The sequence below is a fragment of the Diceros bicornis genome, chromosome 11 (assembly GCF_020826845.1).
Source record: "Diceros bicornis minor isolate mBicDic1 chromosome 11, mDicBic1.mat.cur, whole genome shotgun sequence".
NCBI classification, from domain to species: Eukaryota; Metazoa; Chordata; class Mammalia; order Perissodactyla; family Rhinocerotidae; genus Diceros; species Diceros bicornis.
In genome coordinates, this window is record NC_080750.1 from 30,261,018 (window position 1) to 30,277,849 (window position 16,832).

At 41.0% G+C, this 16,832-nt stretch overlaps 1 protein-coding gene across 2 annotated transcripts in view; it reads right to left on the reverse strand.

The window, feature by feature from the left end:
* The window catches only part of MAML3 (mastermind like transcriptional coactivator 3), a 401,479-nt gene that overhangs the window by 155,340 nt on the left and 229,307 nt on the right, over positions 1-16,832 (reverse strand). For both annotated transcript variants that reach the window (XM_058550108.1, XM_058550107.1), the window contains exon 2: positions 8,926-10,473. In XM_058550108.1, the coding sequence (XP_058406091.1) occupies positions 8,926-10,473 (1,548 nt within the window). The remainder of the gene's footprint in view (positions 1-8,925; positions 10,474-16,832) is intronic.

Consider the following 16,832-nt stretch of genomic DNA (forward strand, 5'->3'; position numbering starts at 1 on the left):
CTGGGCTGGCCCCATGTTTTCCTTAAATTTTAAATGCCACACCCAGATAGAGATTCTTACTGGCTCACACTTCATATAGCAGAAAGTCCCCTAACTGTTCTCTCATGCAGTTCACCTCACTGTTCCCCAATATGAACCCTTCCCTCCAGCCTGGCTATAATCTGCATTGTCCACTTAATGAACAACCCTTTGCCTGTACCAGAATGCCCTTCCATCCACCCTCCATCCGTCTAACTCCTCTTCCTTCTTGGTCTACCTCAAAGCTTAGCTCCCACCTTGGAGGCTCCTCTTGTCTACTCCATGCTGTACTGACCCTCGCCTTCTCTCTGCCCACGATCCTTAATGTAGAATTTAGTAAGGTGGGACTTAACCACCTGCTGCCTTGTATTGACTTAATGTGTGTGCCTCCTTATCTCCCCAGCTAGACTGCACACTCCTGGACACTGTAGATGATATTATTCTGGTATCTCTTTTTAGTCCCTAATATTTAGAATTTTAGGAGTGAATACACTGGCGGAGGGTATGCTTGGTCAGTTTCATAATTTTCTGTACTTGTGACAGACCTTTAGACTAGGAGGCTTCTGCAATGGAAAAAAAAAAGCTGGACCTACTGTCTTATGTGTGAATGCACTGGATATCCAGTGGGGGGCATTGGGCAGGGGCCTAGGGTGCAGTGCATGACCTTGAAAGGAATCTCAGACTCAGGAAGTAGAATGAAATTAGGCATCTGGCCAAGGCAACACCTCCTCAAAGCCCAGGAGCACCTGGAAGAGACGCCTGGATGCCACCCTTGATGGAACAATCAGAACACGGAACACTGAGTTGTGGCCCTACTGATGTGCCTGAGAGCACTCTTGCCCTGAGAAGGATATCCCAAAGAGGTCCTAAGTAAGTCTTGTGCTTCCTTTAATGTGTGCACTTTCCATTCCACAGCAGTCTTTCTTCCCATGGATCTTGAGGAAAGCATCTCGGCACACACAAGGCCACGCCCTCAGTAGGTCCTGAAACAGGAATGAATAACCAACCCTTTCTTGGAGAGATGAAGGGAAATTCCACCCTTCGCCATGGTGGGAGTTGGGGCGGGGTTGGGGTGGTGGAGAGGATGGACCGCTTTGTCTTATTGAGAAAATCAACAGGAGCAGTTCTATGATTTACAAAACATAGCGAGGATCCACAAGATATGATCTCTTAAAAAATTTTACTCTATCCTAAAAAAGAAAAAGAAATCCATCAAGCACAGAGGAACCTAATTTTTCCATCTTACTTGAAATGATACAAGTCTTAGATCTGACAGAATTTATAGTTCCACAGACAATAACTGCCATATTTAAGCAATGAAATAAACATAGGTTGCTTTAATTGCAGTTTCAGAGTTATATACTATTTCTCCATTAGAAAACAGCAGTGGTGTTGGTGGGCTGCTTATTAAAATTCATATCCCCAGGCCTCATCCCCAACCTACTGATTCTGAGTCTTTGGCAGTGGAATCTGATTACCTGCATCTTGTACAATGTCCTCCAGGGATTCTTAGACCGACAAGTTTCAGAATCATTGTTGGACGGGTTGTAAGCACTCTCAGTAAATAAGAATATCGTCGTCCCAAAAATCCTTTAAAGAGTATTCTCATAGGGGGCTAATTAAAACCTCTTTCTTCCACAATTTTATTATAAAATGAATTCCTTTCCTAAAACTTTTCCTTTTCTGTTTACTCTTAGCCTCATATTTCTAAGACTCTGACAGAATATCAATCAGGATTTTTAAAATATGCCAGTATGTGTATGGAAATGACTTACTACACCCATCAATAGGAACATTTCGTTTATAATCTGGATTTTTGTAGCACTTCTGCCCGCTGGTTTCCCCTGAGCTGGGAGGCCCTGGATTCAGTCAGCAATGAGTGTTCTGTCAATATTTTACCTTGCATCTGAGTTGCCAGATACTATTGGCTTAGTCAGGGTCATGGAACCTAAATTGTTTTTAGAGTCCTTGAAGTCAGTCAATATTTTCAAGATTCTTCAAACTACTCAATGGTTATAATCACAAGAACTTATTCTAATATAGATGATGATCATGTTGACACTGCTATTTTTTTGAATACATGTATTTGACATATGTAAATTTTATGTTAAGAGAGCACTTTTAGGTTTTATGAAACCAGCTCTATTAAAGCCCAAAATGTTAGAAGCAATAATGTGAAATTTGCTGTACAATATAAATTTAAAAATTGGACAATATTTGATATTCAAACAGAAAGATGTTGAAAGTCACTGAGGGAACCTCTGGTAGATTGAACACCCATATTTATTTTGGCTTTCTCCAACACCCTAGTATAATGACAATAAAGGAATAAGAATGATATAAACATGCAAGAACAAAGAGGATGGGAGATGGCAATAGCAATTGAGGGGTGTCAACAAAATTTTGGAAGATGAAAATCAGATGGCAGAGTAGTAAATGACTTAGTGGCTTAGAGAAAGCTAAGTCTAATCCTGTAGCAGGGGAAGTCAAAAATAGAGCAAGACAGAATGCTACAAAGACTCAGGAATCAGAAGCACCTCAGTGCCAAGAGTGGGAGGTAGGGGTACACACAAAAGGAAAATTGGCTACGGTTCTGCTTAACTAAGAAGTAGACCAGATATACTCCCCCAGACTGGAAGAAGGAAGGTATATTACTCTCTTGAGAGATTAAGCCACAAGATTCTGGAATTCTGGATTCCAGCCCTCGCTGAGGGTGGGTTGAGGACCCATACAAAAACAGGGAGATTAAGTGAAAGTCTACACAGTATTTACTGAGACACCCTCACCATCACCATCACCTACTGACTCCCTTCCCCTGCTCAGCTCCAGAAGGCCAGCCTCCAGACTTACAACTCTCAGTAGTGACATTGAAGGAGTCTTTTCTAACTGGACCTAGTGAAAAAATCTACAGACACTGACCCAGTGAAATAGCTAGGTTCTAGCCCAATCCCCCTCTAGCAAAGCCCCACATTTGACAAGCACACAGAGCAACTGATTAGCTTTATTGTGCCTCACTCTTAAACAGACATTTGAGAAAAGCCTCTCACACGAAAGAAAGAAAAATAAAATGAGCATATGGAAAAAAGGTGCTTGGGAGAAAGAGAGACAAAGCAGAGAGCACAAGAAAACTTAATTCAAAAATGATAATTAATACCCTTAGATTGAAAGGGGTAAATCAGAGAACAAGAAAGAACTTATGGAAATTAAAAATGTGATAAATAAAATGAAATATTTAATTTTAGAGTTGGAGGAGAAAGTTAAGGAAATCTCACAGAACAAAGAACAAAAGGACAAACATATGGGAAATTTAAAAGACAGGAAAATTAGAGAACAATCCAGGAGGTTAAATACATGATGAATGAAAGTTCTAGAGAGTTAATAAAAGGGAACAGGGAAGGGAGACATGATCGAAGAAACAATACAAGAATATATCTTAGGACATGTTTCTATATTTTTAAAAAAAGTTCACAGTACAGGACATAGTGAATGAAAAAGAGCAACATTCCAGCATATAATCATGAAATTTCAGGGATAGAAAGAAGATTTGAAAAGCTCTCAGAGAGAAAAAACGGGTTACATCCATAGAATGGGGGATCCAAATTTTACTGGACTTCTCAACAGTGTGAAAACTACAGGATTGTGAAGAAATGCCTTTAAAATTCTGACCGAATATGTTTTCTTAACTATAATTCTACATCTGGCAAACTATCAATCAAATGTGAGGATAAAGACATTCTCAAAAAATAGTTTTCCTAAAAGCAATTTCCCGTGCACCCTTTCTTAAGAAGCTCTGAGCATGTACTCCACTAATTTGAGGGACTAAGCCAAGAAAGAGGAGGACGTCAGTTAAGCAGCAGACCAAGAAAACGGTAGTTAGAAGAAGATTGGAACAAGAGGGTATATAAGCCTTCAGGAGAGACACTAACGGAAGGAAAGAAAGAAAAAGAGAGACAGAAGTGGGGGAGGAAGGGTAGAGAGGGAAGGAGAGAGAGAAAAAAGGAAAGAAAATGCAAGAAAAATAGATTATTTGCTCATATTGAAAGTTTTACAGGGAGAAAAGTTTGAGAATGGATTGAAGGTAGGTACACAGATAATACCAATCAAATAAAAGAGGCAGTTATTAATTCTAAGGAAACAAAAAGTTGTACAAGAAAGGAAAATATAATCATAGCATACTACATAGCTAAACTGTGAGGCACTATGCAAAAATCAGTCATGTGAAAATGGAATACGTTAGAAATAATAATTTACGAAAATATATAGTTATATTGAGAATCTGAAGAAGACAAAAAAAGACAATGTGTGGAGGAGGGTTATGTACGTTTGTGAGGAAGTATTGTAAATGAGCTAAATCTTCATCTTCTACAGAATCAAATAATTGAAAAATTGAGAAACAGCAGTTTATGGAGCTAAATAAGAGAAAACAACTTAATGAATTGAAGTGGTCACCTTTGGGAAGCAGAAATGAAGAATGGAGGGGATGAAGCAGGGGCCTGAGCTTTTTCATCATAAGCCTTACAGTACTATTTGACTTTCTGAACTCTGATATGTATTATTTGAATAAAATAAATATTACATGTTTTAAGGAAACGAAACAAAGGAGCTCCAGGTTTTTACAGTTAAGGAAAATGTATCTTCAAGGAGATTTCTACGATGGCTGTGAATATTGGAGCTCTGTTCTTTCTGTGGAGATTTTACGGCTAAAAAGCTTATGATAATATACTTCACGAGACCCAACACATTTTGGTAAAATAAAATTGAAAGGGGAAAACGCTTTGTAAAATATGAACATATAAGGACTCATTCTGATATATACAGCCACACACAGAAAACACACATGTTCAGATAGTCTATGATCTATCTAGTCTTATGATTGCAACTACTAAAAATTAACATCACATTTTGGAAATTATTCACTTTCCACTACTCCACGTAGGAATTATTCCTGGGTTCTGGGTGTCCCTATAACCTTCCTTGACCAGCAAGCAGTCATTTGCTTTGGTTTACTCCTTTCATAGTTGCTCCATTGTTGTTTTGTTTGTCAGACACAGAGACTGAGTTTGTAGTCCCAGCAATCTCACTGTTGTTCCACTGGCTCAAGATAACCTCCTCCTATCAAAGGATTCTTTTTAGACTTGCCTTTCCAGTTCTATTTGATCTCAAAAGCAGCTCTGTTATTTGTGCTAACGCTGTCTCTACTGGAGCTGAGAATCAACTGTAAACATATTCTTGGCCTGAACTTTGATAAATACCATGTTTAATGATTTATTAAACATCCTTATGTTTAAGACAGTGTTAGGTACTATGCAAAAAATAGCGAAAACAGAGAGAGAGAGAGAGGGAGAGAGCCTGTCCTTGAGAAACAACGAGATTAGGAAAAGATAATAGATAGACACGACCAAAGTAAGTTCTGGTTATTTCATCACAGAAACACATATTTTAAAAATTAGAGAGCAATCCAGAAGGTCCAATACATGATGAACAGAAGTTTCAGAAAGTGAAAAAGGAGAAACGATCAAAGAAATAATACAAGAACATAACCCAGAGAAGATTTGAAAGCTCATAATGGTGGAAATTTTATCGACTTTTGTTGTCACTATTTTAGCTGAAGTTTTATAGGAATTAAGACGGTAAGGAGAGAAAAGAGGATGTGGAGAGAGAAAGGAAAAGAGAGTGAGTGTGGGCAGAAGGATTTTGGAACTATCTCCTAACTCAAGCATTTATAATTGATAGATGTAAATGAACAGAAAATAATGGTACCACCTCAATCCAACTGGCAAATTGGATACATAGGATGTTTTTTAAAGAATTAGTGAAGTATAAACTTTTTTGAAATAGGATTTCCCTTCCTTAAAAAGTATTTTTCCTGATGGTAGAATTAACATACATAAATGATAGAAAATTTAGAAAATTCGGTAAAGTATGCAGAGGAAAACAATAATCACTTATAATTTTACCAACCAGAAATAGCATTCCTAATATTTTAGTTCTTCATTATTTTTCTATACATATTAAAAAACACAATCTGGATTGCAACATACAAACTGTTGTATGATCTGCTTATTTCACTCATTTTATGAGCATCTCCATGTGATTAATCTCTCATTAATATCATGATTTTCATGCACATTATTTATTTTTCTAAAATACTTATTGTGGTTCCAATTTTTCATTATCATAAGTAACACTATGAGCATAATCTTTGCACATAAATTTTTGTTCAATTCTCTAATTATAGACAATAATGCATAAATTCTGAGAAGTGGAATTAGTAGATAAAATATATTAAAATTTTTGAAATGTTTTTTTGTTTCTGTTTTTGGTTCTCTCTTTTTTGAAAGTCTCAGGAACTGAGTGAATTTCGATTAATTCCTGAGAGAAATGGCATTTTCTGAAAACGTCTCAAATAAACATCTGTATAAGATAATTACCTTGAAATAAATGTTCTAGTGTTATTGGCTTTGGTGCTCAAGTCATTCATTAAAACTAAGTGTTGACCATGGTCCTTGTAGCCAACAAAAAATAAAGTGAATTTTCACCAGCAACAGCAGAAAACAAATTTGAACTACACCTATGTATAATTATATTTTATATCTCGCCTGTAATTCATGCTTGAATTTGTGCAACGTACTCGCATGTAGTGTAATTAACTATACGGAGAGCTATGTAAATACTGCTCCACAATCAGATAAAAGCATGAAATTAACGGTTTGTTTGCAGAAAGATATTCACACGTTTATATATGTATTTTGAAGCTTGTTTCAAACAGTGGTGAGTTAATATTTCATTACAAAGCATGCCTTAGCTTGACGGTTCCTTATGAGGTTAAGAAGTGATTATTCTAATGAGGCCTCAAAAAGAAAGATTCTGTCTGCCCTGAAAGTACCTTGTGAGACGGAAGGAAGAGAGGAGGAGCCCACAGATTGAATCCAGAAAACCATCACTTTTGTTTCTTCACCTGACTGAGCCCTTTCAAAACATGACCTCTGCTGCACAAGGCTTCCGTTACTCATTGTTAGGCAAGCATAAGGACCTGAAATAAGCACCTTTAAAATTCATGTTCCAGCAAAGACAAGAACTTCATCCCAAGTTAACAAATTTCAAAAGACATTCAGTGAGGGGGTAGTGGGCGTGGGGATGGGTTCACATTGCACCCACATGTCTGCAGAGCCTGTGGGTTGGATTCATCATCTTTAGTCTGGCTTGGAGGAAATACTTTACTGCAACTGGCATAAAAACAGTGAACATAGAAGCACAGTTTGTATTAAGATTAACAACAGACCATTCTGACAGCTTGTGATCTCATAAACCTCTGATGTATCTGGGCTACAACAAACATCCTTGTATATTGCCTATATTTTTGCCGCCTTCAGAACTTAATACTGAAGTGTATAAAATGTTGCATTCTCCAATGGTATATATTTTTTTAATGAAACCAAGATAAAACATAAAAGTTCACATTTCAGTGATGTTTTTCTACCAGCTACTGATTGCAGTTGATATAAACCAAGCTGTGTTTTTATTTCTCCAGACAGAATTTCTTGAGAGCTGGCCGGCATGTGCAGACAAGAAACCACTGTGAGGTTTTGGGGTTGGAAGGCTGTGAAGGACAAGAATCAAGCCACAGAGCTCAGGCCTGTCTCTGCAGGCCAGGACCACCTCCAGCCCTGCAGCCTCCATCAAGCTTTGGGAGGTTGGGTTGGGGGGTGGGGTGGGGCACACCAGGAGATACAAGATGCAAACAGCTGCCTAGTGATGCAACATCTGCCTGCACTACTTCCCAGCACTTCTAATGCATCCAATTGTGGACACCTATCCAAGCACTAGTTAGAACCTGTTTGCACATGAGGGCCGCTAAAGCAAAGACCTTTCTGCAAAATTTCCAACCACAATGCAAATGTGGGCATCCTGAGAGGAGCAAGGCACAGAATAGCAATTGGCAGTAAGTGATGGCTCCTGAATTTGCCCGTGGTGGGGGAAGGTCAGCACAACAGTGCATTTCCCCACTCCTCCTTTCCTTCAAGGTAGACAAAGTGTTAAATTAAAGGAGATTTGCCTACTTGCCACACTGGTCAGAAAGAGGAGAGAGAATGCTTGTCAATGAGTATTCACTCCTCAACTGGTTGCCACTCATTTTTACCATGGATCATTGAAAGCCCTACACCCCTAAACCGGGATGTCATGAAGAAAGACAGCGGCAAAGAGAAGACTTTACTTTGAGACAACACTAAGACATATTCACCATCAAATTTTCCTGGATTAGGGCTGAATGAATTGGAGAGGTTTTACTGCACACCCAAGTCACGAGGTTGAAACAGCTTCTAATTGCGCTAGTTCAGCCATAAGTGTTTAAACATTGAATGGTCCTACAAAAATCTGTCCTCCACTTCACTTTGAAAATACAGAAAACTCTCCACATTTGAACATCAAGAATCCAAATTTCCAGTATTCATAATTCAGTAAGATAGGTGAAGGTTCTTCAGGGCCTTACAAAGCTGTCATAGGGATCCTTAAATGCTCCGGCCTTCCTACCACCTAAGTCTAGGATTGCATAACCTTGGAGAGAAGCTACGGAAGGAGCACCGTGTTTTGCCACGTGACCTCTACAGCCTGCCTCCCTCAGAGTGAGAATTTTCAGTAATTTTTGGTTTCTTATCTGCTGTCAGGAAGAAAAGAAGTTTGATTCCTAGGCATTCAAATACAGGAAAGTCTACCGTACCACCCTTTTCCATCTCTTAGAAGAAAGGGAAAAAAAAAGTCAAACCTGGCAAGTACATGAGGATATACATGAAGGATTTCTGCAGGTAATTAAACCCCGCTACTGCTGAAGAGTGGAGAGCATCACACGTCGACAATCTGAAACGTACCAAGAGAACTGCTCAAAGTGTGTCTCACTTTCACACTTACCTGACCGTGGGACGGAAGTGCAGCGTAAGCTATGGGCTGATTCATCACTCCTTTCTGCTTCATGAGAAGCATGCGTTTCTGGTCCTCACTCAGGTGTGCCCTGGGAGCCTGGAGCTGTGCTGGCGGCTGCTGCTGCTGTGGTGGCTGCTGCTGCTGCTGCTGCTGGATATATGGCATCAAGGGGTTTTTGTTGGGGTTGGCCATTGGTGGTGTCATTCTCTGACTCAAGTCTGCATTAAAATGGGTCAGAGGCTTAGTGTTGCCATAAGTAAGAATATTGTGCTGTTTGTTTAAGGAGTTTGTGCCCAAGTTATTTGGCTGCTGATTGATGATATTCATGTGATTCTGAGGGAGGTAGTTATTCATTGTCGTCTTCTGCAGGTTGTTTGCCATTGGAGGCACTATAGGGTTTTGGTTGTTAAAGGCTTGGGGGTACATCATTGGGCTATTTGGTTTTTCTGCAGTGAAAGCTGCTCCATATGGACTGGATGGAGGCCCTAAAGGAGACCAATTTGAAGTCTGATTTGAGTGTTGCTGCTGCTGCTGCTGTTGCTGCTGCTGCTTCTGTTGCATGAGTTTGGCCCTTTGCTGCTGTTGTGCAGCCATCTGTTTGAGCTGCTCCGCTGGAGACATGTCGGAGCTGGGCACAGCCACAGGGCCCGACCCTGAACTGGCTACCGTCACTGCTCCTGGAGTAAGGAGATAACCGTTTCCAGGCCGAGGTGGAGCTTGGCCTGGAGTGTGGGCTTGGTTTGGAGTTTGAGGGGACCGGACAGCACAGTTTGCTGGTGAGCTGGCGGGGTTTGGAGCTGCAGGAGTGCTGGCAACAGAAGGTAAACTAGTGGCTGTGGAGACAGTAGAAAAGGGAGGACCAGAAGAAGAAGGCCTCGCCTGAGGAGATCCCATGGAGACGTGTGCAAAAGGAGAGTGAGAGGGGTCACTCTTCACACTTGCACTTTCCTGGGAGAGTGGGGTCTCAGTCGCCGGCTGGGAGAATTCTGGCTCCTTCTTCTCTTCAAAGTCTTCATTGAACAGATCCTGTATGTCATCTTCAGGAACCGTGTTGGCCAATTCATCTATTAATTCTTGCCATTCCTGATCATTCAGGTTAATGTCTGAGAACAGCTTGTTTTGATTTGAAAGAGATGTTTCTGATGTGTCTATGCAAGTAGGGTCATCTAGAGGTTCTTGTTTGAGGTCCTTGCTCTGCAAGATCGTGAAGCTATCCTCCAGGTCACTGCAACCATTGACAGGAAGTTTAATCTCTGGGAGTCTACCGTTCTTACTTAGATCTTCCAGAAGCCCAGGAGTATGAGTTCCGCTATTCTGCAAGGGCAGAGGAGGCTTCAGGTCAAGTTGGTGAAGAGGAGAAGCTGAAGGCAGTGGCATGTTGTTGGGCAAATTGTTGATGGCTTCCATCCCTGGGGGAATGTCCTTTCGTATTCGCTTGCTAGTTGGAGAAAAACTCCCATCGCAAGCACCATTCTGCTGGTCTCCATTAAGTGGTGATCGGGCTCCTTCCAACTTCCTTTTCACAGTCTCTTGGAGCTGGAAAAGAAACAGGGAAAAGGATGACTAAATCTCCAAGTCATAGTTTACTCTTTAAGCATGGTGATATGTATTGCTATGAACTAACTTTTAAATGGTTTAGAACAATAGGAAAGAAATTATACTTCTAATTTCAGAATCAGCCAGGCTTTAATTCAAATTCTATGGGAAAAGTTTCATCCAAAAGCAGAGCTCACAAGGCTAAGAGATAGGAAACAGACTAAAGCCTGGAAGGTGAGGGAACAAAAGAAGAGAGACAGTTAAACGCAGTACTTCTCTTGTAGGGAAGAATCACGTATTATTATTTTCCAAATGAATGCTAGATGTGAGACTTGGACCAAAATGTATCATACTCAAGAAAGATCTTAATACCTATCTTAAATTCTTGTCACACCTTAATTGAGAACATCAAGGAATTAAGTCAACAATATTTTAAAGAACACTAAAAATTCTCCAAGAATATGAAATTTAACACATTTACTGAATAGCACAGAAATGAAGATTAAGAAATGAAGGTTAAAGTAACCCAAAACTTCCTTTCAGTTCTTATTTTACTTGACCTCCCAGCACATTGTGATACAGTAGCCCACTGTTCTAAAAGCATGCTTCCATGGCTCTCCACGATATCATACTTTTTGGGATTTCCTCTTTTCTTTCTACTGCTCTTTTTCAGTCTCTTCTGCATTCTTCTTTCTTTCTTCTAAACGATGGGATTCTTCAATGTCCCGTCTTAAGCTTTTTTCGTTGCTCACTCTATATGCTTGCCTAGACAATTTCATCCGTTATAACAGCTTCAACTATCTTCTCTGGGCTGATGACTCCATAACAATGTACCCAGCCCAATCTTCTCTGTTAAGTTCCATCAACTCCAATGTTCTCTTCCTGAGTTGTACAGGCATCTAAAACTCAACATGTCTCAACATTGAGCTGATTATCTTTTCTACTCCAATGTGATTCTCACCAGTGTTCTCTATCTCAGTATCTACCCAGTTACCCAAATCAGAAACCTGAGCATTCTTTTTGAAACTCCCCACATCACAAGTCACCAAGCCCTATGGATTCTGCACCCAAAATATCACACTAATATGCCCACTCATCTCTAGCCTCCCTGCTACGATCTTAGGCCAGGATACAATTATCTCTCGCTAGATTGTTGCAACAGTCTCCTAACTGGTCTCTTTGCCCTGCCTCCACTTATCCATCCATTCACTCTTTCATCTATTCCTTTATTTTGTCTTACTCTCCATCAATCTATTCTCTATACTACCACCTCTTTCAAAAAATATATTGCCCTTCCTGTGTACAACTCTGCAATGATTTCTATTGTGTTTAGATTAAAATCCAAACTAAGCCTGCTTCACCTGGCTCTTGCTCATCATTCCAGGCTCATCTTTTTGCCTCTCTGCTCAGCATCACCTCCCCATCCCCTCCCAAACATTGTTTATCAACTCTCCTGAAAGTCTTTCAGTTTCTTAAGTGTGCCAAGTTTCCCTCTGCCTCTAGGGCATTGTACCTGTTGTTGTCTTTTCTTTGGAACATACTTCTCTCCCCTTCCCCTGGTTAATAGCTACTCATCTTTCAGGTTGGATCTTACATTTCACTTCCTCTACGAAGTCTTCTCTTACATCTCTTCCCCTCCCCAACTACATTAGGTACCTTCTTTGACCCACCTATACTGGGTTGGATATCCTGGAATAAGTTTTTCCAAGCAACCTATACTTTCCCTTCATAGCTTCTATCATACTTTGGGGTAATTGCTTAAGTGTGTGTTTGGTGAGCTCCAAGAAGGTAGAGACTATAGCTGACTTGCTTACTGTGTATCCATGGGGCTGCACCCAATGTTCAGGTTCATAGTAGTGCTTAATAAATAATGGTAAATTGAGTAAATGATTCTATTATCTAATTCACAGGGGCTGAAAGAGGTGAGTTTGAATCAGAGCAGGAGGCAGGCCCATTGACCACAAGGAATGCCTCGTTTTGAGACTCTACATTCCTGGTAATGGTATCTCTTACCCTGGAGAGTGCTATGTTCACCCCACTGGACTCATTTAAGAAGTCCAGTTAAGAAAAATCTTGCTAACTCCATGGATTTATTAACTGTAAGCCTAATTCATCTGTCTGCTCCCTTCCTTTCTGCTAGAAAGGGCTAGTGTATGGGACTCGGGTGAAAGAGCTTGGCATAAAGTAGGTACTGGGAAAATACTTGCTGAATGACAAAAGGAAGACTAGGTTGGGTTAGAAGAGGTTTTAGTAACTTTACAGAGTTGAAGGCAGGAGGCAGAATGACGTAGGGAGAGAGGGAGGAGGCAGAGCAGTCCTCCACTTGGGCACTCTCCTATTCTCGGCAAAGGTGCTGTGTATTACAGAAGCAATGGAAGAGAGGAGCAGGATTCCCTCTGACCCTGGACTTTAGCACTCACGTGCAGAACTGCCCAGGCTCTAGAGGAGCCCCATGTATAATAAAACCAATCTGGAGCTGATGTGGGGGATTCCAAGAAGTGCCATTTTATTGCTATTTTCTTATAAGTAGAGAATTCCATTTTAAAAGTAAACAGAAAAGATCCTTGAGCAAAAATCCAGTCTAACCTTTATTCCTAAATCTTATATTTTTAATCACAACACCAAATCCTGTCTGCAGTCACTTGGTGGAAGCCTCTGAATAGCTGAAAACAAGGCCCTAACTGGGACACACTGGAATTTGACCTCAAAGAAGATATTGGTTCCATTCATCATATTAGGTGGAAATAGCTATAAAATTATGCTATTTATTGAACAAACCAGGAAACCGTGGTTCTGATCATAGGTGTGGCAGATACTTGAACACAGCTCCAACACATGGCAGCAAGTTCAAATATCACAGTTTCAGGGCCTAAAGGAAACAAGGCTTGGGGCCCTCAGCACCATCTGAAGTGACGTTAACCTTAAAAAATTAAGCATTTGTCTTAAAAATGAACCTGCCTTTATTTTAGGAAGCATAGGTCCATGATTCTATTCTAGGCCATGAAATGGATGGGTAGGATGGAGAAATAAAGACAAATGCTCCATTTGTTCCTCTGTAAAGTAGTGGTGGCTGAGACCATGGAGACAGACAGACCTGGTGGGAACCCCAAGTTTCACCTCTTACCAGCTGAGCGGGCCTAGCTGGGTGAGGCAGTACAGAGCAATAATATAGAAACAGGAGCAAAGGCCTTGGAATGCTTAGGTTCAAACCCAAGACCCTCCATCTAAGAGTTAACACAAATAAATGTTGCCTGGTACTTAATAAATGTTAGCCATGCTACCCTCCATTAGGAAGTGAGTTACTTGAAGGTAGGGATTTTTCTGATTTGTTCACTACTGGGTCCTCAGTAGCTCACAGTAGACACTCAATAAATACCTATTGAATGAACGAATCCTGGAAAATTTATTCACCCTCTCCTAAGCCTTGGTTTTCTTATCTGCAAAATGGGTTAATAATACATAGCTCACAGAGTTACTGTGAGGATGAACTCAAGTGAAATAATATGGAAAGCACTTAGCTTCATGCCTGATATCCAGTAAGCACCCAGTAAGCCTTAGCTATTACTATTTTAAATTCAGTGATATTAACAGTCACAATTGCAACTGAGAGAGATTCCTTTCTGGATCTCCAAAATACAAATAGGTAGAATGATAATATTTCTGTTCCCTAGCTGGCAAAACCCTAATGTTTTCCAAGCATCTGGTATAGCTTTTTTAATATGAACAACAAAAATCAAATTTGCAATTCAAGCCCAAGTCCAAGTGCTAATGCATTCGTGTCCTAGATTGTAGAACAGCACTGGATTGTTGAAGTTCAAATCAAATACATTTCCAGCATGCGACCTGAATGGAGCTGCTGAGTATTTCCTTTTCCTTGAGGGCTGAAAGTTCTCCACTGCTGGCCCCTTTAAGCCAAATCTTGACATATTTTTCATGTATCAGCATTTGGGAATATAAGGAAGACATCATTTAAAATGCTGTGTTATGGTTTTTATGTTTTGATTAGTTGTGTCCAAAATAGCAGAGAAACCTTAGCATCCCTACTGTCTGTCTTATCATCCTTTGCTCTACGGAAAGGTGGTCTGAGAGTCCACTTCTCTCCTTACATCCCTCTTGGGAGATAGATGGAGAGTTGGCAGGAAGAGATAGAACCTGAATGCTTGAGAAGGCTGAGTAACTCCCAAGCACTCTGCTCAGTGAGCATGAGAGCGGCTGACTGCACATGGGGAATGTCCTTGTGAGCTCCCCCACACCCCAAAGACCCAGGTCAGAGTCTCATCCCAAATAGCCTTATCTTAAGAGGTCCTTGGCCCTTCTGCCTTACAAAGCTGGAAGCTTAGTATGATTTGTGCCATCATGGAAGAATCACAGAAATCCTTTACTGAACATCAGCTTCCTTGCTCCTATATTACTATTATTACATATAAATGTTTTCTCCCATTAAGGGAAGCTGTGGTGCCAGGAGCTGAAGTACGCTGTTCATCCAATGCCTATGACAATATGGGCCGCTATCATGTGTCAATTACTCCGAAGGAAACAATTCCTCTTCCATAATGGCTCCAGCACAAGTCTCTCGTCCATAGAATGGCTTGATAGCTTGCATTTCTGTGAAACTGTGAGGTGGGGTGTGTGTGTGTGTGTGTGTGTGTGTGAGAGAGAGAGAGAGAGAGAGAGAGAGAGGAGAGAGAGAGAGAGAAACTGAGAGACAGAGAGAGACAGAATGCTTTGAGAGGGGTGTTACGACACCTGGACTAGTAGTAATAAGAACAGCTGTGCCTTTGGGGTTATGAAGCACTTTCACACAAGATCGTATTTTATCCTCATAGCAAATCTTTGGGGCAGGTCATGTGCTGGTCTCATAGTTCTACAGGGAAAAGGACAGTGTTTTGGAGGAGGTAGAATGGGGAGGGGTGGATAACACCCATGATAAGAAGGAACATGGCTAAGATTACCAGGCCTCTGCTGACATAGAGGGGCCCTATGCCCAGCAGATTCTTAGGGGTCCCCTGGCCAGCATGTCCATGACAAAGAGATTCTTTCTTCCTTTAGACTTTTTAAAAAAAGTATAGTTGGCATTCTTCCTTTAGACTTTTAGCAGTGCTAGCAGGTTCAAAAATACTCTTTATTGCCTTGTCCCTGATTTTGCACAAAATTGTGCAGGATCACGGAGCTTGGAAATAAAGATGATGATACTACTATTAATAATGAAGATTTTGGGCTGGCCCCGTGGCTTAGTGGTTAAGTGCGCGCGCTCCGCTACTGGCAGCCCGGGTTCGGATCCCAGGCGCGTAGCGACACATTGCTTCTCCAGCCATGCTGAGGCCACGTGCACATACACCAACTAGAAGGATGTGCAACTATGACGTACAACTATCTACTGGGGCTTTGGGGGAAAAAAAGGAGGAGGATTGGCAATAGATGTTAGCTCAGAGCCAGTCTTCCTCAGCAAAAAGAGGAGGATTAGCATGAATGTTAGCTTAGGGCTGATCTTCCTCACACACACACAAAAAAAAATAATGACGATTTTAAGACAGAAGACATCGATGTAAACCATCAGACTCCTTGTCGCCTACTCCCAATGATTCTAAAAGGTGGGTTTTATTATAACAATCTTATAGAGAAGGAACTTGAGGCATAGTGAGATTAAGCACTGTGTCCAAGATTACAGAGCTGAGGGGCAAGCGGCTCAACCCAGATTCGAATTCAGACTCAGGTCTGACTCCACAGCCCACACTACACACTCATCCAGGAGGGCAAAGCACAGTCATGCCTTCATCAATGGCACTGGGCTCCAATGCTAATTGTGATAATGCCCTCTCAGACTGTTTTCAAGAATCATCCTTGATTCCACCCTCTCCCCACCACCTACACCCAATTAAACCTCAAGAACCCTCTGTTCTTATCATCAATGAATTTTATTCTCATCTTCCACCCCCAATGCCACTACCTTAGTTCAGATCTTCAAGATTTCTTTCATGGATTTCTGCAGCAGCTCCTGCCGAGTCTCTCTGCCCCAGCCTTGCCTCCCCTCCAACCCATTCTCTGCTTTGTGGCTGTGATTTTCTTTATAAAATGTGAACCTGATCATGCCCATCCGTCACATGCAGTTTTTCTGGAGCCGTCCACTATCTCCAGCATCATCTAAGCTCGGCACACACAACTTGATCCACGTCCCTGCTTACCTCTCCAGTCTTAGCTATCACCTCTAACGTTCTTCCCCTCCACTTACCCTCCAACACTAATCAACTCTAAACCTTCAGCTATACTTAATTATTTGCAGTTCTCAGGACACACGATGTTTATTCTCTGTCTCGCTCTGAGCCTTTGCATATGTTATATTCTTAATCAACTTCTTCACC